Raw genomic sequence first — 26,533 nt, 5'->3', positions numbered from 1 at the left:
TTGCTATTAATTTTCCTGCTTAGTTACAGTATTTCAGTAAAAAAATATTGATTTTCTTACGTATCTTATAAGATGAAAAAATTTAATTGGAAATACTATCATGCAATAATGATAATGATATTATTATAAAAAATAACATTGATAACATCTTTTTATTAATTTTCTTTGAGTTTTCATTATAACAAAGTTTATAAGAATGTGCTTAGTATATATATATATATATATATATATATATATAAACAAAATAAATATTATAAATATCATTTTTTCGTTATTCAAATATGTATGATAATTATTAGTAATTATGTATTATTAATAATGCATAATAATTATTGTTCTATTTATTTATTTAATAATAAACTTTCTCAAGTTATTGAAAAAAAAATCAATTGAAAGAATTGCATTTTATACTTTTGTATATCCAAGCGAACAGCTGTTAGTATTTACTATACTTTGTCGCTGTACGCCTTCGTTGATTCTCTCCTTTTGCCTAGGAGTTCAGTGCAGCGTTGACTCTCGAACTGCAACTTAGATATAAAACGGCGGATTTTCATTGTATCTCTAGTCAAAAGAATTTTTTTCTAGTGCTCACTGTTCGAAAAGACTATTAAAAAATTTTTAATAAAAGAAAAACAAAATTTATGCAAGATGTATAAACATTTGTTTTTAAATAGGAAATAATAATATTTCGTAAGTTAAAACTAATTAATTGTTCATATATAATAAATGCATCAATTTATCGGATTTGAAAAAACAAAATATTGCGTATTAATTATTTTAGAAGTAACATCAGTAAATTATATTTATATATTTTATTCATATTTAATTATTATTTTTTATAAAGATTTTTTATAAAAATAAAATTCATAGCATATGATAAAAGCTATATATTTTTTTAATTAATCCTTTAATCAATTTTTTTTATATGTGTGCAAGAAGATAAAAATCAATAGGAAAATTATTTCATCATATTCATCAATTCTAACCTATATTAATGCCATGTAAACTGAATCTCTTTCGTTTTCATTTCTTTTTTTTTCTTTCTTTTATAATTTATAAAGTTTCTTTATTTTTATATAATATTTTATTTTATAATATTTTTTCAATTCGAAACAGTGAAATAATTTTATTTATATAAAGAAAAAAAAAACAAAAATGTACGAATATACCTGTTGCATCTTTTTGGAAGTGAAATAGTGTTAAATGATCAATTGCTATTATATTTATTAGATTCAGGTGTTATGTGATTTTTTTTTGTAATTTTTAAAGAGTCTCGCTTTTTTAATGACTATCTGTGTTCTAATGGGAATCCTTGTTTATTAAAAAAAACATTTAGTGAACATAAATATCCAACGAAGCTGTTTCCTACGTGAAGAGACCAATACATAATGAAGATTAATACAAATAAAACTGATACTATACAACGTAAGTTTTTCTTAATTTTGAAAATTGTTACTAATGACAATATTGAATAACGAAAACATTCTTTTGTAATAAATGAATCTAAACACAACTTGATTTAAACTTATTTTAACCAAAAAAATTATTTAAATAAAAAAAAATCTCTTAAATAATTTGTTTAATATATAAAATGAGAAGACAAATATTCAAAAATTGAATAATTTCATATGTTTTGTTTTTTATTTATGTAACATATGTTTAATGCGGTAAAATTATAATGTCATCTGAGATAATATACACGTACGTCCGGTACGTACGGAAAAGTTTAAATGTTACGTCAGAGGTAACATATATATATATATATATATATATATATATATATATATATATATATATTAAGGATTAAAAACATTGTTTATTTAACTCGTACAATTTTTTATTCTATAAATTTTATCATAAATATTTTATTGTATAAATTTATTTTTGATTTTTATCTATATATTTTTAAATTCTAAAAATTTAAAATTTTAAATTTATTAATTTTTTTATTAGTAATAATTTTATAATTTTATATTTTTACAATATGGATATAAAAAAGATATTTTATTTATATATTATATATTATTTATTATTTTCATATTGACAATAATGCATGTTTTAGATTAATATGACATTATTATTTCGACGAAGTTTACTGTAGTTGAAAATTAATTTGGCTACAAGACAAATTCAAGATAGATCAATCTGCTAAAAAAATAAAACTTTAAGATAATTATTTTAGTTAACAAATAATGCTTTAAATTTTAAGAAATTTCAATTTGTAGAATGTATATACAAATTTGTAACTATTTTTATACAGTTACTTTTTTCATTTTTGAATTATCTAAACTTGAAATGTTAGGTTATGTTTCTATTAGAATTATAATAGGCTTATCAATATAAAAAATTTTGCTTTATATATAAAGTGATATCGTAGATATAATTTATTATGTCATATGTTATTATTATTGTGTCATTTATTATCCTATTATTATTTTGAAAATTTGAAAAATGAATTACAAAATTTACATATAAATTTTTATACAATATTTACATAGGTAAAAATTAAAAAAATTTTTTTATAAGAAATGAACATTTATAATGATAATATATTATTATAAAATTTAATTTTTAATTTCTTTCTTTCAATATTATCTTAAATAATATCTTAAAATATTATCGATTTGTAGCATTCTGTTTGATTGATTACATGTAATCTTATGGATTAAATGAAAAAATCAAGTGATTCGCATTAATAACTGACTTTGGTTATTAATTATAATATTTAATATAGTCGATAAAATTAGTATATTTCCTTCGCGACATCTTTATTGCTTTGATTTCTTATATTTTTATCAATCCTTCTTAATTCCTAGCTATGTATATTGTTTCTTTTATCGATCTTTCAATATTAACTAATTAAAATTCTGTTACGTTTATTTTAACGTTTCATTGTGCAAGATATACATATAACTTATTACATGCCACGTTTTATTCGAAATTAATCGTAGATGATTCTTATTCCATTTCGAAATTATCGAAATTATCAACAATATCGAATTGTAGAACGAAAAACAGAAATGTGATACGAAGTGTGAAGTTATATACTTTCGTTTTCGTAGGAATTGTATTTTCGAAGTAGCCGATAAAAGATTGATTCAAATCAAAAACAGGTCAATAAGCAAATCTACAGCTATATCACTTGCATAACATGAGCTGTACTTTAAAAAGAGATTTGTACACTTCTAACACATACAATATATCATTTATTTATAGAAAATTATATTTATAGAAAATAAGGAAATTGAAGATAATATTAAATTTGTTTAAGTATGTTATGGAACATTTTATTCATTGTTATATATAAAATGCAAATAAAATGCATTAATAAATTTATATTTAAAAAAAAAAAAAAGAATATTTGTAAAAATATGTCAAGAATCATTTGCTTGAAAGAAAATATTTTGCTAAATAATTTCAAGTAAAGAAATAAAAAATATACAGTTTTTTAAGTTTTTTAGTATAATTAATAATAGTAAGTAATATGGAAAATATAATTTCCATATTATGATTTATGTATACTGATATTGTATACATTTCTTTTATGTAATTGCATGACAAATAAAAAAACATTTGCATAATTTAATTTGAATAATGTTTTATGATAATAATAAATCAATAAGAATTATCATGTTTTTTTCTTTTTCTTTTTTTTTTTTTTTTTTTTTATTCAAATATTTTCAATATATTTCTTAAGGTATTTGTATATATATAAACATTTTATGAAACAGTTTTTCTAAATCAATATTTCATAAGATATTTCAGCAGTGTCGTGAAAATTATTTTATAAATTTTATTAATTAAATATATCTAATATTTATTAATATTTATAAATAATCGTGAAAAATATAACAGGTCATTTAATGCAATAAATAAATATTGTTATTAGTTATAGAATATAAATATAAAATTTTTATTATAAAAATTACGGTTGTGAAAATCTAAAAGTTTCGAAATAACTTTGAAATAACTACTAACTTAAAAAAGTTAGGAAATATTGCTGTAGTTATTTGAGGTCACAAAATTTTCGAATAGATAAATAACTCGATAAGAAATTGTTTTTAGTTGAAAATTTTGACATTTACTTCTATATTACTTTATCATTGATATATTTTATTGTTTTTTTTTTTTTTTCTTTCTTTTTTCTTTCATTTTTTTTTCTTTCTTTTCTTTTACAGAAAATGGCATTAACGCCGGAAATCATCCGACTATTGTGACAGCCACAAAAGATAGAAGAAAATTTAATCGAAAGGTAAGTCATGATTTTAATTTTATAATGAAATGATAAAATCATGTTTTATGCTTGGAATATCTATTTAGTGAACATTTTAAATATTATATACATATTATTAAAGTATTAAATATTATATTATTATAATATTATAAATATTATAAATATATATATATATATATATATCTTTTAAAATATATGTATGTAATATAAATTATATATTTATTTATATAATAATATATAACCTATAATCATAAATATGTATAATATAATAATTTTATAAAAACATTTTTTTCCATGAATTTGAAACATTATTCATAAAATTTTGTTAATTTTTATCATATTGCTTATATTTAAAATTTAGTTTATGAATTTAATAGGCGAGCGACTTCTCCGATATTGGTGATTGGCCAACCTTGGAAGCTTCAGGAGAGGTGCGTCAAAGTTATTTTTTCAATAATTTAATTTTTTGAATATGATTTTTTTTATGCGCAAAAATTTGATTAATTTATTTTTATAATTTTAATAGTTTCAGTTTATTAAAAATTTAATTTAATCAATATAAAATTATTTATTTTTTTTATATATTTCAAACAATCTATTATTGCAAGAGTATAAAAAATAAATTATGCAAAAGCTAGAACTCATAGAATATAATTTCTTATACATCTATGAGCGTAGATATTTTGCTATAGTAATATTGAATGTGGCCTCATTGCGGACATACTTATTATCCGTGAAATTTTATTACATTTATACAATTATTTATTTTTTAATAAAATGAATAATATATTTTGCTTATTTTCATCGCATATTGTCTAATAATATATTTTCTCATTTTAGAAGAAAACAGTCGTGGCAGTACAAAAGCAAAATGGTATAATTGAACAAAATTATAGTAAAGAAAGTAGTGGTAGTGCTGTTGAAAGTAGGGGAAAGGAAAATAAGGAACAAAACCATTGTCAAGATGATAATGAAGAACATATAGATGGTAGTGAAAAAAAAAAGAAAGGTAATAATTATTGATTTATTTGATTCTAAAAATAAATAATTTATTATTCTAACTCATATATTTTCTTCTAATTATAAAAAATTTATAAAAAATAAATTTTTAATATTTTTGTTATAGTAAATAAACAAAAATGGGTACCATTAGAAATAGATATAACAAAAAACCGAAGTAAAAGAGATCGTTCTCCAAAGTATCACAATCAAAGAGAAAAGAATGGAGAAGGTATTTAATAAATTTATGTACTTTATTATTTGTTTTTTTATAAATAATCCTTATATTCATATTTTTAAGAATTGCATATTAATATTATAAAAAATTAAATATTAAATTTAAAATTGTATCTTTTAACAGAAACAGATTCGTATAGAAGTAGGGAACATGATAGACCTGCATATATCACAAGAGGTGGACGAGGTGGACGAAGTTACAGAGGAAGAGGAGGACGAGGTGGACGAGGCGCCTACCGTGGTAGTTTTAGACAGAGGCATGATCAAGTCTACATGCAGGTAATGTTCATTATTTTTTATGAATATTTGATATATGATAAAAATAATAAACAATGTGAATAATAATAATGATGATATTTTGATGGGAATCTCTCATAATATATTTTGATGAAAGAAGAAAGTAGACCTGATATTAAATGATTTAAAATAAAATAATACTAGATTTCTAGATAAGTTTTTAATTTTTATAATTTTTTAGATGCACAAATTTGGGCTTCTAGATCCTAATTACATGATGGCTTACATGGGAACGTTTTATTTTAATAATACAAATTTCATTAATATAAATACAACAACACTCAAAGAATTTTTAAGAAATCAAATGTAAGTTTGATGAATTAAAAATTTGAACATTAAATAATAAAATACAAGTGAAATTTTACTTCTTTTTATCATATAATTTATATTTTATAGAGAATATTACTTTAGCGAGGAAAATCTTCTAAGAGATTTTTTTTTGCGTCGTAAAATGGATGCACAAGGCTTTTTACCTATTACTTTAATTGCATCTTTCCATCGTGTACAAACTTTGACGACAGATGTTGGACTTGTTATTGAAGCAATTATGGAATCTGATAAATTAGAATTAGTTGATGGATTTAAGGTAAATACATTTTCATAACTCTAATAGTGCACAAATCATATTTAAGACGCATCTACATTTTTTATGTATTTGATGAAAGATTTGTGCCAAATAAAATGGAAGAGGATTCGCTGACACCATTCGAGCTTAATTTAAGTTCAATGAATGGAGTTTGAAAGTAGGCCTCCTTACAAGTATTATATCTAGAAAATATGTTTATTGATATCATAGTAATTGATTGGTATAGGAGTTATCATTCATAAAATATTAAATAATATTAAATTTTATTAAAAAATCGAGAAATCGTCGGAAAATTTTAAAAATTTCTATAATAATAAAATAATAACTAATATTATTGTTATTTATTAGGTCAGAACGAAAATAGATCCTTTGAAGTGGCCTATCTTGGATGCAGCTGGAAATCCTGTGTTTTCGGAATCATCTAATACTTCTAATCCGTCTCAAAACGAAGTAATACTCTCCTCCACGTCTGAATCAGATTTTTGCCCTGCTGCTAGACCCTTATCAACGATTCCTATTCCCCCAGTTCCGCGTATTCTTCAATCCAACCACATTATCCCAACAATAGGAAGGCTCAGTGAATCAGAAAGCATATCCTCGTCAATAGGCGACAGTTTAAATCCTGACGTACCGGAGTTCATACCGAATGAACTGACAGAAAAAAATAATGAACCTATTGCGGCTGATAGTAAAAATGAACAAACTAAGACAGAAGAACAGTCAAAAGAAATGAAAATCATTCCAGCACCGAGTAACGATTCATCACTGTTCTCGAGAAATGAATTCTCGAAACCGGATGATGAAATGTCTACAACGGTCAAATGTTCTAGTCCAAGTTCAGCACCAAAAGTGCAAATTAATGGAGAATCACAATCGGCCAATAATGTTTGGAAAGAGGTAATTTTTTTTTCGTGTATTATTAGTATCAACATTGAAATTAAATTTTCGCGTTTTTTTAATCCACAGAAAAAACACACTTCCACTTTTACAAGTTATTCAAGATCTTAAATTGAACTGTACTTTTTTACCTAGAAATGTAAAGAATACAATGAATTTATAACAAAGGTGTAATAGGATGTCGTTCTTACCAATTAAGTAAATTAGAATATTTGCCCGAATCGTCGATGTATTAAAATTACGACACAAACTGTGGATCTATTTCAAACAAGTTATTACTATTAGTAATAAGTAATAACTGAGTTCATGAAAATAGGTAAGGCGAAGGGTGAAACCATCACATAAGGAGAAAAGCGAAGAAAAAGAGAAAGTTGATAACGTTAAAAATGAAGAAAGAGAAGAATTAGACTTTCAATTTGACGAGGAACTTGATACACCACCACCAACTGGCCGGCACAATGCATTTTCTGAATGGTTTGTTATTATTTATTTATTTTTAATTATATAATATAAAATTTAGCGATTCTTTAATTTTATGTATCGATATTATATATATGCGATGTATATATATATATATATATATTGAGTGATTTGAAAAAAAATATATATAATTTAAAAGTATATAATATCCATATTTTTTGAAGAATATTTTTGAAAGGAATAATTATAAAATAAAAATAAATATTTATTTTAAATAGATTTATATTATTTTTATAAAAAAAAAGCATTTTATATTTTTTTTTATTTTGATGCAAATTTAATATTTAATTTTTATTGAGAATCTTAAAAAATCTTTATTTTAAATAATGATTTTTATATTAATTATTTTTTTTTATATTTTATTCAGTACTATATGCTTCTAAATTATTGCATCGTTTTTTCAGGTCACTCTATATGTGTGAAAGTTAACATGTAATATATTGTAGGTCTGAAGATGATGAAGATTATGAATTATCAGATAGAGATGTTAATAAACTTCTAATTTTTACACAAACAACGGTGCCTATATCGACGCGTATTCCAAAACACGAGGGTCATGATCGAACCGGTGACTGGACAACTAGAGTAAAAATGACCCAAGAACTTGAGCAAGCCATCAATGATGGATTGTATTATTATGAAGAAGACTTATGGATAAAAGATGGTCAACGGGTAAGTTCAAAAATTTTTAAAAATATTCTCATATTTTAATTATTTTATTTATTTTATTTTATTTTATTTTATTTTCTACAGTATGGATCCTCATCGTCAATTGGAAGCTATAAAACTGTCAATGTAATTAGTCAAGAAGATTTTGAGAAAATGGCTCCTAAAGCACCTAAAAAAGCCAATCCAGAAGTTCCTCCTCCTCCGCCATCTGCAATAGAAGATATGGAAGTATCACATTCACTTCCAACACAGGTTGATAATTTATATTTGTTTCATGTATATTCATATTTAATTTTAATTTATAATGTTCATATTATTGTAATTTTTTTTCGATATGATAAAATTATAATTATATATGAATTTTCTTAGCATCACTATATAATATATATATATATGTTGTCAATAGGTAATAACAAGTGTTGACACTCAAGAAAGAAAAGATCGTCGTGTAGATAAAAATCGTTGGAATGATAAATCAAGAAATAGTAGAAATGGTAGAAGGGGAGTAGTTCCTCGTTTCTTTGCGGTAGTAAAAGATGAACCTTCAGTCGATCCTAGGACACCGCGAAAAAGAAAGACACGGCATAGCAATAATCCTCCTGTTGAGCATCATGTTGGTTGGATTATGGATGTTCGAGAGCATCGACCGCGTACATATTCTACAGGGTAAATTTATATCATTTAATAATTTAAAAAAAAGAAAAATTCGAATTTAAATTTAAATTTGAATTTTATTTGTATAGAAGTAGTGCTGGGACAAGTCCAAATGAAGGTTACCTTGCGAGTAGTTATGGAAGCGCACCACAATCTTTACCTACTTTTCATCATCCGAGTCATGCTCTTTTGAAGGAGAATGGTTTTACGCAACAGGTCTATCACAAATATCATTCGCGATGTTTAAAAGGTAAATATGAATTTTCATTTATAATTTTCATTTTCTTTCTTATGATACATTACATATAGAATTATTTAAAAATTATAGACCATAATTAAAACGAATTATTCTTATAAATAAAAGAATTTATAATAGATTTTAAAATTTAATTAATTTTTAATATGATAATATATATATATAATGATGAATTATTTTATTTTTGTCTTCTTTTCCCGACTGAGGAATAATTATGAAGAGAAAAGAGGATCTGAAAAAATATTGTAATACATATAGAATATAATTAATTTAAGAACATAAATTTTAATCACATTTATATTATTTCAGAACGCAAGAGACTTGGAATCGGCCAATCTCAAGAAATGAACACACTTTTCCGTTTTTGGTCATTCTTCTTACGAGAGAATTTCAATCGTACTATGTATGAAGAATTCAGGACTGTAGCCAAAGAAGATGCTTCAGAGGGTTATCGATATGGTTTGGAATGTCTTTTTAGATTTTATAGTTATGGTTTGGAAAAAAGATTTAGACATGATCTTTATAAAGATTTTCAAGTCGAAACGATACAAGATTACGAAAGTGGTTAGTAAATTTCTTTGTTTAAGATTAAATTTAATGCACACATAGGTTGTTTAACTATTCAATTTCCTTAATAGTTAAACGGTAAAATTGTGCTATAACAAATGAAATGTTCAGTTGATGCCACGAGAATGATTTGTCTCGTGTGTGGTATTTATCATAGCAACAAATATTTATTTATTAATAATAACGTATCACGAATGGTCAAATGACCGATTTTAAAATTTATTTCGTCTTCTACATAGACTATTGGTATATTTAGTGTTAATATAATAAAATAGTTATTCAGTATTATGATTTTCACTATTCACTTATTAGTATTATTCAATAATATAAATTAATAATAAATTATTCAGTATTAAAACTTTATATTGTATTTTAGGTCAACTATATGGCTTAGAAAAATTCTGGGCGTTCTTAAAGTATTATAAACATTCTGATCAACTTCAAATAGATCCTAAATTACAGGAGTATTTATCCAAGTTCAAGAGCATTGAAGATTTTAGAGTAGTTGAGGTAATATAATTCAGTTCAGTAAAATATAAATTACATATTTTATGTACATTATAACAACATTATTGTAATTCAATCAAGTTAAAATTTAATTGAAAGAAAAAAAATGTTTATTATTTTCACTATACGTGTAATTATATATAAAATAAAATTAAAATGTCATGAATTCAGCACAAATAATATTTGAAATAGAATATGAAAAATGAGATACAAATTAATATAATTCAATATTTTCCAAAAAAAAAAAAAAAATTATAAGAAAAACTATGTTCAAAGTTTATGTTGTAAGCATTATATATTGTAAATATGCACTATATTTCCTTTATTTTTACAGCCTCAAATAAATGAAATGCTACAAGCATTTGCTGCAAATTCACGATCTCAGGCTGCGAAAAGACGAAATAGAAGTGTGTCCGAAAGTGCAGGTGATGGTGATATTTCGTCCACCAATAGAGTTCGTCGATTATCTGGCGGTTCCAGTACTGTAACACTGCCAATCTCGAGTTCTGAAAACAATCCTATTGCGCAAAAATCTCGGGTGGAATCAGTGAATCTTTCACAATTTCGTAACAGAGCTGGTTCGTTCGGATCTGGACGATTAGCCCATTCCAGAAGACGGAACGACACTGCTTCTTCTTTCTCGAATAGTCAACGAGATTTAAATAAACAACAGCAATCACGAAGCAGACAAAATTCTGGCTCTTGTACAAAGCCTCAGGAAGTGAACAGCAAATCTCAAAATAGAGATCGTTTGCAGATGACTTCGAAATTCGAGCAGATGAAGTCGGTTACAATCAAGACGGATAGTACGTCAATTTCTCAAAAATGAGATCAGCTTGAAAACCGAAGGGTAAGTGCATAAGCACTTACTCGATTTGCTAAAATGAATAAGTGCGTTGCTCCTGGGATAGGAATAATACTTGTTCTAAGGAAAGGGAATATTTCGTTTGAAAAATAATACAGAAGGTCACAGTGTTCTAGAATGTGTAAAAGAATAAGCACAAAATTCTGTATATAAAAAGATGAACTGATCAGCGCAATTTTAACTTTGTTGAAGATCGTTAGGGAAGAATAATGAAACTGTATGTGACGCTATAAGCGAAGGTGGGAGATTTCCTTCGTCTCTAAGAGAAGTTCATCGAGCTGTTTTTAAGGTAGTTCGTTAAGGTTGTATTTACGAATATACATATATTCAATTATTCTTGCTTATATCAGGAATATATTAAACTCAGATTAAACTCTGCTCAGTTCATCCGTTAGGATACTTGCTAAAATTGTAGCAGCAAAGAAAAAAGGCCATCCAGATTGAATGAGCACATCTGGAGAATCCAGACACGATAACATTTCATAATATCAATGAATTCGTATATTCGCATATTCATTGAAAACATTTATTCAAATGAATTTTTCCATTTGGAAAGAAAAAAAGAAGTTATAGCTTTTTAAAGTGTACAATGTATACAATTATGACGACATTATTATCGAAAAAGTTGAAATCGAGAAAATGTTCTCTCTTATTTTATCATTGCTCGAGTTATCATTATGTCTTCATTCATAGAAGAATCATTTATAGATAAACTATATGATATAAAATTAAAACTTCAATTTAGAGGATAGTAAGAAATAGTTATCAATATAAATTTGTTCATTCTATTTTCAATTCTTCTATCTTCATTCTATCTTAAATTCAACAAGACAAAATATTTAATGCACGTTGAATCTCAACATCTGATACTTGGATTATGAATTATCAGGACATGTTTCTTCGTCCTTTATTAATAGAAGAAACTAATTTGATTTCAAATTAATATGAATAATCAGCGAATATATTTGATTCATTTGTTTATTTCATTATAAGTTATTATTTTTAACATAATATAATTTGTCTCGTTAAAAGTAATTTCTTTAAAAATGAATTATATATCGTTTTCACCATCGATATTTATCAAAAATTTGACTTTTGAATCGCATTCGTATCAATTTCAAGACACTGAGAATACAAAATGTATGAAATTTTTAAAATATTTTTTTGTTCTTTTAATTTGATAAGAACATCACATACCTATATTTTATTACTTATAATTCTAAATATTGAGAATTATCTCTCTAACTTTTTTTATAATTTACCAAGTTTAATTATATGGATAATTATATGAAAAGCTTAGCTTAATATAGGTAAATAGTTTTTTGACAAATTGTGTAACATGTTTGATTATCTAATAATACTAATTGAAACTTAAATAATTTCGATGCTTAATAAATTAAATCAAGTGTTGAATCAATTAAAAATTTCTTAAAGTAATTTCATATGAATTAAATTGAAAACAAAAATGTAATTATTACCATTGTAAATGTCATATGAACATATGAAGGATATTCAATTCGTAGCCGATGGATAATATTATATTTTATGTATAGAAATTTATAAAGGTTGTTCCTTTAATAAGATACATGTAAGTCTATTAATTTTCAATTTATCTCAATGTTATGGAGAATGTTTGAAGAATTTTTGAGAAAATAGTAAAAATAATAACGACATCACTATGAAAGTGGATATTTATTTGTTTCTTTTATATATACCATATCAAATATTATTCAATGAAACGATACAGTGTAATTTTCTATCCGTATCATTAATATATATTCGTATCAAAACGAACAATTTATCCATACGCGGAGTAAAATATAGATATTCACAGCAAAAATAAAAAAGGAACAGATAATGAAATGCTGTCCGTCCAAATAGGTTCAGCTATATAGATATTTCTCTGTTGTAATGGCAAAAAATCCAGAAATAACCGATCAATCTATGCCCATATTTTTATAATTTTCATATGCATGGTGAAACATGGTGCCCGTCCATATTAATGCAATGGTCATATGATATAGAGGTACAATAATAAAAGAAACAAATGGATGACATTTTTATAGTAAAAATTCTTGTTAGTTCCAAACATAAATTATTTTATCTTATTTTATTTTCATTATCAAAGATTGAAATTCAATTTTATTAATTAAATATTCTAATTGCTCTTTTTATATTAATTTCTATACTAAAAATCTTTTTTATTTTTTTAATGAATTTCGTTTATTAATTATATTTGCTCTATGGTTCAATTTCTTTAATATTTATAAATTTAAAAAAATGTAGCAATTAAAAGATTCATTTATAAATATTCATCATATTTTTTACTTTATTGCCAAAAACAGAGATAAAGCGAAATTATTATCTGTTTCTGTTTTTTAATGCTTTAACATTCCTGACAAACAAATTAATTTTTTATTATTAATCGACTATCGTTTTCGATCTAAAATTAATAATTAATTATCAAATATTAATAAAAGCATAGAAATATTAATATTAAATATTATGATTGTGTAAAAAAAATATTTAAAAATTAGGTTCTTGAATCAAAGAAAAATAATTTTCTTCAAACAAAACTCTTAATGAAATTATATAAAATTCTATCGAATATTAAATATAAAAAATTACTCAGATAATCAGAAAAAAAATGGTTAAGGACTGATAAAGAAAATAGAATATATTATTAAATTTTAAATTTAATAATAATAAGAAAAGTATATTTGTTGGTCGTACACATATTTTGGCAATTTATCACGTGACTCGTGATTTTTTGTTTCATGGTGATTAAAAGTCGTTCGCTGATTCTCCGCATGGTGCTCTCTATTCCGTATGGCTACTAATTCTATTATTGTGACGATGAGATTTTCGCTCAGTAATCGAATATCTAATTTATTTCAACTTTGGTGAGTAGTTTGCTCGCATATTCCACTCGGTATTCCTCACTATGTTGTGCTCGCTATAATAAACTTAATGATTAAAGTAACTAACTCTATTTGTAGAAGTGTAAACAATTTTGACTAATGTGCATGATACTAAACCGATTTATTCGTTAATTGATTCTTCCCGATTAATTTTTTCAGACACACAAAAAATTTTCTTTCTTGATAATCCGATTAATTCTTATATCTGAGAAATTTTATAATATAAAGCGACGATATATGAGCATGAGACAAATCTGTAAGAAGCTTAATAATTTTTTCATTAATTTCATAAATATGGGCAAGATTAATACTTTTGCTCTTCTAAAGAATATATAATTCTTTCGCTAGAACATCCAAAGACAGTGTTGCTGATAACATAATTTTTATTTTTATTTTTTACACGTGTCTCGACATGAACTTCTTATATTATAATAAAAAAACAATTGCCAAAAATCACATATATTAATACGATATGATTATATATTACACAGCATGATAATATTTGCATATATTTATTGAAATAAGAACAAATCTGTGGCACTGCTTTTGGAGCCCCCTAGCAAAAAAATCATTCTGTATTCAAGGTGCAAATTGTAAGAGAATAATTTATTGCTTTTGAATTTAACGTGTCTACCATTATATTTATATTATTTAATTTGATTATCCAAATATATAAATGTTGCGTTAGTTGACCATCATTATTTATATTAGAGTGGACTAATATCATGTTTTTAACAATTTCTTGTCAAATTCATATTTCATTGAAAAAAAAAAAGAACATACTCAACAAATTTTTTGATTTAACTCTATTTTAATACCGATCATAAAACTTTGAATTGTGATCAGCTAATGCGATTATATAAATAGGCCTATATGAATATGTAGATAAACTTTCTTTTGAGGCCTCTGAAGATTCAGAATCGAGAATTTCCGAGAAAATCGACATTGGAAATTTCTCGAGTACATGTGCACTTAACTCCCGACTGAATAGTGATATAATATAACTGGGCAGGGATATATTCTACAAATAGAATATATGTAAAATAATTTTTTTTTTTTTATTTTAGATTTTGTTTTGCAAAAAATCAATTTTGAAAATTTGTCGACTATACGTGTTTTTAATCTTGACTGAATAAAGATAATATAATCTGCTAAAAAATTATTTAACAAAAATAAAATAAAATAAAAATGTAGAATTAAATTTTTTTTTTATGCTTTGATGCTTTTTTTTTTTTAAGAAAATTAAATTTTAAATAGGAGTAGTTGATAATTGCATTGACTATATTATTATGTTAACGTACACATTTATTCGTCAAATATTCAAATCTGATTTTCATGAAAATGAATTTTTTAATGGAAGAATGTTATGTCTTTTCTTTTAAAAATCTTTTTAATCATCACCGTTTATATTAATCACCACTTATTCTGGTATAATATTCTGTATAGGGTATATTATATATTGTATAAAATGTTAGGCGCTTAATAGGATACATTAGAAATTATAATTAAGCACTTATGATAACGTGTTAATCAAATTAAGTAAAAAAATTTTAAAGATAAACAAAATTGGTTGAAAATTTGGTATCTATTAAATCAAATTTCAATACATAATATTAATAAAGCATAGTCAAAAAAAAAAAAAAATTATATTATTTAAGAGCATAAATTTGATCATTTATAAAAAAAATAATATTTATAAATACAAACGGGTAACACTCTGCTAATATTTACTGTTTTGATTCCTTGTTGACAATTTTTGGTTTATAGAGAAAGAATTAAAAAGTCGATATTGAATTTCCATACAAGTGCCTGGAAACTCTGCAAATCCGTTCTTGTCTTTTAATGTACTAGTCACGCACTGAGTCAACGTAATCGTCAATATTGTTTTTGAACAAAAATAATGAACAGAAGATGTAAAAAAGAAAAAAATTTTCTTTTTTTTTTTATCTTATTTTTTATATCATTAATAATTATCGTACAATTTTATATTTGTAAAATTGTAATAATTGAGGAGAAACTGTATCACGAAACAATTGTTTAAATCTTTTGTAGCAAAACTAGTGAATTGTTGGCAAATATTCCTTCCTATTATTCGTGCCTTGCACACAAAATCGAATAATCTTCCTTTTACTGTATCTTATGAATTCACCATTTTTTAAACGAATATCTATCATAATATTTGTACTTGAATATTTTTTTTTTTTTATTCTCAAAGGATACATTAAGAAGATATCTTTTTAAAGTTTTTGCGTATATCCATAAGAATTCATGAATTCACCCAAGAGTTATATTTTTGTATATTTAACACCTTGTTCTTTTTATTTTGTTTTATTTTGTTAATCGTTTTTTTTCTCCGTTTTTTAACACAGATTTAGAACACTTCTATTGTTATTTCATAATTAAACAACTCCTCAGATTAATAACATTATATAATCAACATAAATATAGCATTTGTCGAACCAAAATAATTTGGCAATTTATGTTAAATTAGAATAAGGCGAATTGTCATTAGGACACTTTGAGAGGAAGCAAGATGAAAATGCAGCAGAAATAGGTATACATTGATTGGTATATTGATTTGTATATTGATTCAAGAAATATTATATAATGAGAAAATTCAAGAAATTACAATCATATCAGATAATATAACAATGAAGTAATTTATTTTCATTAAAACTACTAAGATATAATCTTTTAACAATAATAATAATAATACTAGATATAATGTGAAGTATAATATGTTCTTTGCATTGTTTTCTATATACGTTTTTCTTCCTCTCATCGTTTCCTTTTGATTCTTTGTCATATTTAAATTTCAAAAAAAAAAAAAAAATTAATCCTCAATTGATTTGTTAATAATCTGCTTTTCAATTGTTTAATAATTTGTTTTTACATTTTGATGATAAATCAATGAACTTCAATTCAATCATTGAGAATATATTTAAACGAATATTTATTAACTTTTTAATTCAATTATAATTAGAAAATATACATGTGATTGTACAATTTATATAATGAGATGTGCGTCGATTTTTTGAAAATCTTGACCTCGTACTAATTAAACAAAACAAAAAAACGTGCGTTGCTCGTCTTTGGAGAGCGGTGATCATTTTAGAGTTCCTATGTCCGTTCGAATTAACATTACAATACATGCTATGAATATATTGGAAACGCCTGAGAGGTTATGTTATTCCTTTTAGAAGAATTGCATTGATTACACCAGATAAAAAAAATATCATCTTTCAGAAATTTTCTTAAGAAAGTAAAAGTTAAAGATAGATCAAGATAACTGTAGAATTTTTTTATATTTATTAAAAGACGGGATTTATAATGCAAAAAAAAATACGATTATATACATATTATAGACATTCTTGAAAAAGCTTGATTTATATCTCTTTTTTTATTATTATTATTATTATTATCATTTTCTTTTTTTATGACGTTTACTCAGTATTCCTTGATTCTCGCCCAATTTATTTTGATCCGATTTTTCTATAAAAATTCGTACTTAATTAATAAGGTATAAAGATCAAGATATATAAAAGTTTCAGAATTCATTTATAAATGATACCGGTTACAATTTTTTAATTATATATATATATATTTTATCTTATAAAAATTATGCGTTAAAAGAAAAGAATTCAGTTGAATAATAATCTTTGCGATGATCTTCTAAGTATTAATGTAGGCATAGACTCGAATCGTTAGCTATTAATATAAATAATTAAAATAAAAATCGCGATGATATAATTTATATTACGTCAATGTGTCTCATTAAAAACTTATAAGTAACGATTTAGAGAGCATCACATAAGTGGAGTCAAAAAGAGCGAGCAAAGTATAGGCGGTGTGTAATATGATGTAACATGGTTATAAAATCAATTAGACATTCAAATTATTAATTCCAGAGTCGAAAAAAGGGAGAGATAAGTAATTTGATTTCTTTAAAATTATGCAATTTTAGAATTGTTTCTTGTAATAATATAATAAAAAAGAACTTGGTACAAACATACTGATTTGCAAATTAAAAAATATTCTAAAAATATTGTATTTAGCAAATATTTTTTTTTCTCAGAACTCTATCTTCTCTATATTTGTATTTAATTGGCTTAATGAACAATTTACATAAAAATTTGTATACATAAATATAAATTATCAATGTTATTTACATATACAAGAAGCAATTCAAGATGTAGAATGATTTAATTTATGAATGAATGTTATGAAAAGTATGTTTATATATTCTCAAATATGGGCAATACCTATTACAATAATATACAATTTTGGCGATATAATTTTTTGATATCATTATATTAATTTCATAACTATATCTCTTTTGCATTGTTATGTACACAATACGTGTCACATCTTTATTAATTTTTCTATATCTATAACTTTTATTTTTTGTTTCCAATGAAAAGATTTAACAAATAGATTTTAATCATGAATTTAAAAAGTGAATATTATAATTTACTAACGGAAAATTTAATAATTAAATCTTATTTCTTACTTTATTTTAAATTACTGATAACTTACTAAATTAAATTTTCAAAAGTTAAATATTTTAAATCATATTTCTTCTATTCTTTTTAAAATTGAAACATTAATATAATATTAACAATTTTTGACAAAATTAGTTAATATCCATTTTGTTTCGAATGTTTGTTGCAGCTTTAAGTCGATTCATTTCACGATAAATTTCGTAACGTGACAAAAAAATCGTTTGACATCACTGTCGAGATCGATGATAAGATATTTGATAAAAAAAATTCATGATAATAACGAGAAAAAGAAACCAACAAAAATAAAAAATAAAAAAAAAAATAAAGTAAAGTAAATACAACAATCTCGAACGATCGAACAAAGATCGGTTTGCATAAAGAGAGGGGGATTAAGAAAATAAAATTGAATAATAGAAAAAAAAAATTGGTGCCAGAAAAAGAAAAATGTACACGAAGAAAGATAAACAAAGTTTATCAAAATGGCAAATATCTTGCGTACGTAGAACGTGTTCATGGTCTCTATTTTGCCGTTTTATTGCAAAATGGCTTTAGAATTAAACTAAAATTAGATTTTAAGCGAGTGATTCAATTTTAATTAAGAAAAAAATAAATAAATAATAAAAAAAAAAAAAATAAAAAAAAAACGTATCGCTAAAACAAAAAAGAGGAAAATCATGATAGATTTAATCGAATTTTAAGGTTAGGGGTAACGATAATTATTGCTAAGATTCGATTGTCGTTCTTGTTGAATTCCATTGAATTCCTCTGTCGTAAATTATACATTTAAGTAACTTGATATAAAACAACTTGTTATTTTGATGTTAAGTAATATTTATATCATGAATATTTTTTTTTTTTTGTTATTGTTATTTTGTTGTTTTAATATTTAAGCATAATTTGTTGATGAAAGAAATTGTGTATATATACTCGATGACTGTAATTTTAATTTGTTGTACAACATAGTTATAAAAAAATGATCATGATGATATTCATTTCATTATATATATATATATAACAATTTGAGACGATATTTTTCCAATTCTTTACCAAATTTTAATCATATTCGAAAAATAATAATTTTACATAATTTTTTTAATATTAATTTCTCGTAATTTGAATTTTTTTACTCGTTTCTCGATGAAGAGATATTACATTACAATTGCTTAATAATAATTGTTATAAATAGAATGTTTGGTTAAGATCGGTACGATTATATATCGCTAAGAGATATAAATACACTTGTAGAGAAGAATATATACAAGACTCGAGCCACACCATTGAAGTTCATGATTCAAAACGATTAGTCTTTCCTTCAATGTATATTCATGGAATTTATGGAAGCATATTTTCTTCACGGTATAACGTTCAGAAACTCGAGAATGGCATTAACATGTAATAAGAGAATAATATTCATTAATATTTTCTTACACAATATGAAAGTCGTATTATAATCATATTATAATTTTATTCTATTCTATTCTATTTTTTTTTTTATTGTTATTTATGATTAATTTCTAAAATGAAATTGAGCATAAGAAAACTTCACAGTAGATAAAAATAAAATACGACAGAGGAACTAAACTAATTGGAAAATAAATTAATTTCTTCAATCATTTAGCAAAAGAAAAGAATATGTTTTTTTTTTTTTTTTTGTTAACATGAACGACGATCTTATAGAATATTGTAAATAATTTTTACTGGAAGTCCTTAGATCCGTGTCACCCAGCAGATATTCTGTTATAAAGGGTTCAAAGAAGAAAAAAAAATGCACTATATTTATTGCAAATTCTTATGTTGTTACTTATACGTATACACATATATTCCATATATATAATATATAGAATATTGTATATATGAAATATATGTGTATATTGCTAATTAAAAAAAAAAAATAATAATAATTCTACGATAAGATTTATGCTAAACTATACAGATAAATTCAAGTCAGAAAGAGTGTTGAGATTGAAAAAAAAGAAATTGTTTTATAAAACGTACCTTTTATTTTATGCCAAGATTAACTTTATATCGATTTATCTTCTTTTTTTTTTTTTTTTTATGTTTTCGTTTTCTAGCTTGATCTCTCGATTAAACTCTCGTATTTGTACATGTATATATATATAGTGTAATTATAGATCTTTTGGTTTATACCTCATCCTTCAGGTTTTTTTTCATTAACTTCGATTGTGTAATTATAATCGATTGAAAAAAAAAAAATTACTAAAATGAAAAAAAAATTATTGTTAGCATGTTATACTTATAATTGTAGATTTAAGGTTAGGTCATCAGGATTATGTAAAAATCTTTTTGCAAAATTCGTCTGTCTAAAAATGATGACAGTTAATCTTTGGTGTATTGATAATATTTAGAAGCATTAATCGGTTTTAAAGATGATTGACAAAAGCTTTTTATTTATCGATAAAAAAGAGAACTTTGTTTATATTATTGTATATTTATTTGCATTTCTAGAAACATTTCGGAGCTTTTATTCCGTTCAAATCAAAATTTAAATCAATTAACTTCTTCCATCTAAGTAACTTTTCTTCCTATTGCAGCACTACTTCTATAAATCGAAAGAGAATATGTATGATATTTGAAATTTGTTTTAAATAGAATATTTACGATAATTCAGTTTATAATTTGAAAATTGATTTTATTTTTATATCATAATTAATTTTACAATTATTTTTGTGAGAAAAATAATAAATAAATAATTGATAAATTGATGAATTATTCATTAGAAATTTAATTATATATGATAAATCATTCCTTAGAAAATTAATTATTCAATAATCGATTGGTCATTTTCTAGGGAATTAATTCACTAGGGAATCAACGTAAATCAAAATACGGAATTAAGTTATATAAGAATTATACATTTGAAAATATTTAAATAAAAATGATAAAGAAAGAAAAAAAATGGAAGTGAATGCAATAAATTGAAGAAAAGTGTAACATAATGTTCATCTTAATATTCATATTACTTTAATTATTGATTTTAATTATTGTTTATCAAGCGCCATTTCTTAATATATCTCTATGGAAAAAAAAAATAAAGAAACTATGTAAATTGTTCTACTATACACATGATAAAATATTCGATAGGGAAATAATAATTAAAATTGAACTAAAAATAAAAAAGAAAAAAAGAAAAAGCAAAATAAAATAATACGTTAGATAAAAGGAGCGTATTGAAAATTTTATCTAAACATTGTAACATCCAAAGAAAAACTGATATAAAAAACATGAAAGATTAATATGTATAACAAAAAATGGTCAAATTATTTAAAAAAAGACATATATGTAATTAGAAGAATGTTGATCGTTTTTTATCCCTAAACGACGAATTAAATATATAATTTTAAAAAAAATAAGAAAAAAGAAAAAGTGGTTATAAAGTAGGTTTAACGTTGATGGGAAGATTTGCAAGATGGTAGAAGCAGTTAGAAAATGATCGATATATAAGCAGTTTGGAGAAAATCGATGGACCAGGTTTTTTTGTTCATCCAAAATAATTCATGTATTTTTTTAAATTTAACTACAATATTAGTAAACGTAGATGATGCAGATTGAGTTTTCTTACAATTTGAGCTATGACAATGATTTTGCATAATACCCTGATAAATCAGAATACTGTCAAAACAAAAAAATATCAATCATGTAAATATGATATATATATATATATACATACATATATATGATATATATGATATATATATATATAGCATACAAATATATTATATGAAATATTATTATATGAAAAAAGATAAAGAGATGTATGTTGTGTGTATGTTACATATATGTGTGTATGATAGAAGATAGATATGAATCAATGAGAGAAAGATGGAGAAAATAAAATGAAAAAAAAAAATATAAACATATATATATTATATATAATTTACATATTGTAGTTGTAATACATTGCCTAGAAATATGAGTATTGAATTGTAAGAAGTGATGATATGAGCAATCGTGTGAACGATCTCTAAATCTTGTATGCATAGAAAGATACAACGTTTGTGAATGCATTAAGTAATAATAACAATAATAATAATAAAAAAAAAGAACAAAAAAAACCAAGCTGCAAAACAACAATTCGTGTTTTTTTTATTATATATTGTTCATATATTAACCTAATAACTAATTTGCAGTGATATAATACATAATAAATTTAATATTTTAATATCTTGAGCTTTGGAATCTTTCTTTTTTTAATTTTTATTATACATATTTTTCTTCAAATATTATATATTTTTAAATTAAATTATTTTATATTATATTCTAAATTAATCATATAAATATTAAAAAATAAAAATATTGAAATTACTTGATTTTAGAATAAATATATATAAATAATTAACTTCAATGTTGAAAAATAAAAAAATAAAATATTTATAAAATTAGAAGCAAGTCTATTATATCAATTGGAAATAAAATAAATATGAAGTATCAAAAAAGTCAAATATAGAAAACAAATAAAAATAACCTAAAAATTATTTAAAGCAATATCTATTGATATAGATTTTCTTCATTGAGTTATTTCTTAAATTGAAAAAAAAAGAACGAAAGTAGGATTATTTTATTTTTTCGCAGACAGACACTACAAATGCAACGAGATAGGGTTAAATTCCTTCCCGTGGCAAGGAAACATGGAAGGAGTCAAAGGGAAAAGCGTAACTACGCGTGTAACTCTTCGACCGGAACTACCATGGGCCATGTGGCGGCATAGACTGCGGTCGTAACCATAAAGCTTGGAAACACAGGCAGCAGATACAAGTTAACTTTCTGTCTCTCCTTGCTCAAGTAACCATTTACTATCAGAGCGGACAGGAATAACACATACGGTTTTACCATTTCTATTTTTTTAATTACATCACATTTAAGATTTAAAAAAATTTCTTTTTTTGTTTATTATGACGTTATTATGATAATTTTTATAGCACAAAATTATAAAATAATTGCATTTATTTAAATTTAAAAAATATAATGATATTTGAAAACTGTTTTGTTTATTTTTTTGAATGTTTCATTATATTATGTATATTAATTATTATATTTGAAATTTTAAAAAAACAAATTTCTTATTTTAATAATATTCTATATGAAATATCAATCATCGAAGATAAAATAAATATATTTTTGCTACTTTGTGTAAAGTTAAGTACTTTGCTACTTTAATGTAATCCATAGTTTCAAAAGTTGATTATTTACTAAACAATCAATTAATAAAAAAGAGTAAAATAATACAAAATTATTAATAAAAAGAAAAACAACACCTTAATCATACTGCAATTATAATACAAATAAATACAAGTCCTTTATTTCCTTAATATGATCTTAATTACACTATATCATTAGCTATTAATCATCCAGAACATCAAACCAGTCTTAAAAGCGTGGATCGTTAAAATTTTGTCTAGGTTTATCAACAATATTGTGCAACTGACGTCCAAGTCTGGGAGATGGTGTCCAGGGTACTCGACGTCCTAGACGTGATGCAAATAAAGGTAGATATATCTGTTCCTCCGTGTATAATTCTTCTTGATCCTTTGGAAATCCATATGAAAAATAATCCTCACCCGATTCTCTTCCCAAACGGGGTGTGAATTGTGTTATCTGTCGTTTCTCTGTTTCTGAAAAGAAATTTTATTCAATTGAAGTGAAATTGTGTTCAGTGAATATCATAAAAGAAACATGCCACTTTTTTCCTTCTCTTCCAGAAAAAGTCATCATCATCAAAATGAAAGCAAAATTGAATAATGAAGATGTATTCGTGAAACAATAAATATATGTATTTTAAATATACCTGGAATCGTAACAATGGCCCAATGTGGTTCCTCAAATGCGTTGGCGAACGCCTCAATATCAGAATTAATCTCTGGTTTTCGATCCGCTCTGCGTCTTCGTCCAAGTCGGGGGCCAAACCACATACCACTAGTGATATCCTGCGAAGTACGTTTGATACACTTGCCGTCGGTGCACGAACCAAACTCGTTGCTTGGTGCTCTGTCATTATTCGAGCCACTTGATGAGTCTCTACCATCTATTTGTAAAAAACATACTTTTATATTAATATTATATCTTATCTATAGAAAGATTAGAAGAAGAAGTTTAATTATATTGCTGTTGCAGAGTTCATTTATTGTTATATTTATAATGCTATTAAAATATTAAATAATTTAATAAATAAAATTATGATTCTTCAATTGCAATTCAGCAGAGCAAGAACATTTAAATGCTAATTAAATTTGAAGGTTTGATATAAATCTTTATATTCTTTTTATAATATTCTAATGTATAAAAAAAGTTTTACTATTTTTTTGTAATTAACATAATAATGAATGTCAATTTGTTTGCAAAAATTTCTCCAAAAATGATTTTTAATTTTTTAAACAGAATTTTAAATATTTTGTGTATGACATAACAGTAAGTATCATTATCATGTACAATTTTTTTCTGTGATGCAATTAATTTTCTATTATATTCACAAATCACTATCAGTAAAACGTACCGTATTCCCCAGAGGCATATGACAGCAAGTAGACCACGCACAGAAGTACGCAGACGAAAATGGTCGTAAAACGATTGAAAGACGAAAATACGGCGAAACCGATCATCGCTTCGTTCGGGTACACGTTATCACGGGAAGTTGTCGGCGAATGATGTTGACACGTTCCCAGCTCCTGGTTTTATAGGGGTGCAAGCTACCCCTACGTGTTCGTTTCCTTTCTTTTTTCATCCCCATTGTCTTTCCCCGGACTAAACTGTTATTTTTCTCCCCGATTTCATTTGAAATGAATCCGTTTTCCTACTAAGAAAACATCCACCAGCCCCAAAGGGGGCCAATCTTGACGGCCCACGAAGCGATTTGTCTCAATTTCAATCGAGATCCACCGAGCTCCTCCATACGTAATGAGAATCCTGGTTGCGTCTTGGGAGAACATCTTACAACTACTATCTCTTTCAGTTTCTTCCTTCATTGTTCTTCCTTCTTCTTCCTCCTTCGATTCTTTTTCGACGTCACCGCAAACCGGAAACATTCGTACGAAGAGATTTATCGATTCCAACGGGATTTGTGAGAGTTTCACAACTCAATCTCTTTCTTCCTTTTTTTATCCTATAATGCAGGGATAATAAAATAGTTTTAATTGATATATCGGCTATGGAAGTAAGGAAGGAACATTTTAGGAAATAGAAATACGTATTCAAGTTTTTAACTAATTAAATAAAAAAGTAATTAATATTTTTCAATTTATTAATTAGTAAATATTGTGTAAATTTTTTTTATAAAGCTACATAATACAGAATTAGGATTTTAAATTGGAAGTAAATTTTGGAAAGAAATTTACTCGAATAAAACATTCGATTTTCGTTAAATGATGTTTAAAAGCATTGTAACAGATTCGATTGCTAATTTCACAGAATTTAAACGAAGATGAATACACATGAAATGACTGGCAAAGTCCATTTCGATGTCCATCGAAAACAATAAAAAAAGAGGAAGAAAGAAGACAAAGTGTCGTCGACAAATAGGGAAATGTCAGGGAAAGCCTCCTCCTGACGTCTTCCTTTGTAACGAATCGCTGGCTGGCGCCCAAGGCGATTAGGCGAACAATCTGTTCTCAATTAAACCTGTCAATTAACCAATTCAATTTCGGGATGAACGAGACCATGAAGCAGGGAAGAAGGTCAACTGGTGCTTGTATAAAAGCTCGACTGTGACTCTGCCTATCGACACATTTATCGGTCGATCGTCTCGGAGTGATTTAATCAACAGTAAAAGCATAGTTTATGAACGAGAATAGAAAATTAGTTTTTGTGTGAATATTGGATTAAGATTGGGAATTTTTATTAGTATATACATG

At 24.6% G+C, this 26,533-nt stretch overlaps 2 protein-coding genes and 1 non-coding gene across 9 annotated transcripts in view; 2 read left to right on the top strand and 1 right to left on the bottom strand.

Moving 5' to 3' along the window:
* Positions 1-24,191, top strand: part of LOC724517 (la-related protein 1B) — a 29,866-nt gene extending 5,675 nt beyond the window's left edge. The window contains exons 2-19 of one of the 7 annotated variants that reach the window (XR_001703439.2): positions 4,179-4,252; positions 4,612-4,665; positions 5,075-5,243; positions 5,361-5,465; positions 5,595-5,749; positions 5,949-6,073; positions 6,164-6,353; positions 6,702-7,250; positions 7,567-7,724; positions 8,177-8,402; positions 8,484-8,651; positions 8,806-9,065; positions 9,143-9,303; positions 9,619-9,873; positions 10,253-10,386; positions 10,718-11,233; positions 23,262-23,512; positions 24,089-24,191. Coding sequence is in view for 4 of the 7 variants with exons in the window: in XM_006562440.3 (XP_006562503.2) it covers positions 1,389-1,425; positions 4,179-4,252; positions 4,612-4,665; positions 5,075-5,243; positions 5,361-5,465; positions 5,595-5,749; positions 5,949-6,073; positions 6,164-6,353; positions 6,702-7,250; positions 7,567-7,724; positions 8,177-8,402; positions 8,484-8,651; positions 8,806-9,065; positions 9,143-9,303; positions 9,619-9,873; positions 10,253-10,386; positions 10,718-11,212 (3,315 nt within the window). In the remaining 3 variants the exon portion in view is untranslated. Of the gene's footprint in view, positions 1-672; positions 691-1,336; positions 1,426-4,178; positions 4,253-4,611; positions 4,666-5,074; positions 5,244-5,360; positions 5,466-5,594; positions 5,750-5,948; positions 6,074-6,163; positions 6,354-6,701; positions 7,251-7,566; positions 7,725-8,176; positions 8,403-8,483; positions 8,652-8,805; positions 9,066-9,142; positions 9,304-9,618; positions 9,874-10,252; positions 10,387-10,717; positions 11,720-18,840; positions 19,267-23,261; positions 23,599-24,088 lie in introns of those variants that run through there. The other 6 variants (XR_001703441.2, XR_001703440.2, XM_006562440.3 and 3 more) reach the window with 6 other exon arrangements.
* On the top strand, positions 4,850-4,934 carry Mir6052 (microRNA 6052). The gene is given in 1 exon segment (NR_130407.1): positions 4,850-4,934. It is a non-coding gene; the product is annotated as a microRNA 6052 (primary transcript).
* On the bottom strand, positions 23,975-25,369 carry Pban (pheromone biosynthesis-activating neuropeptide). Its single transcript, NM_001110712.2, is given in 3 exon segments — positions 23,975-24,301; positions 24,475-24,711; positions 25,180-25,369. Coding segments are annotated over 3 exon segments (588 nt in total). The 5' UTR covers positions 25,286-25,369; the 3' UTR covers positions 23,975-24,056.
* Between the last annotated feature and the right edge of the window lie 1,164 nt (positions 25,370-26,533).

The sequence above is a fragment of the Apis mellifera genome, linkage group LG6, assembly GCF_003254395.2.
Source record: "Apis mellifera strain DH4 linkage group LG6, Amel_HAv3.1, whole genome shotgun sequence".
Lineage (NCBI taxonomy): Eukaryota > Metazoa > Arthropoda > Insecta > Hymenoptera > Apidae > Apis > Apis mellifera.
The sequence above is the reverse complement of the archived record's forward strand: the minus strand, read 5'-3'. Positions and strand labels throughout refer to the sequence as shown.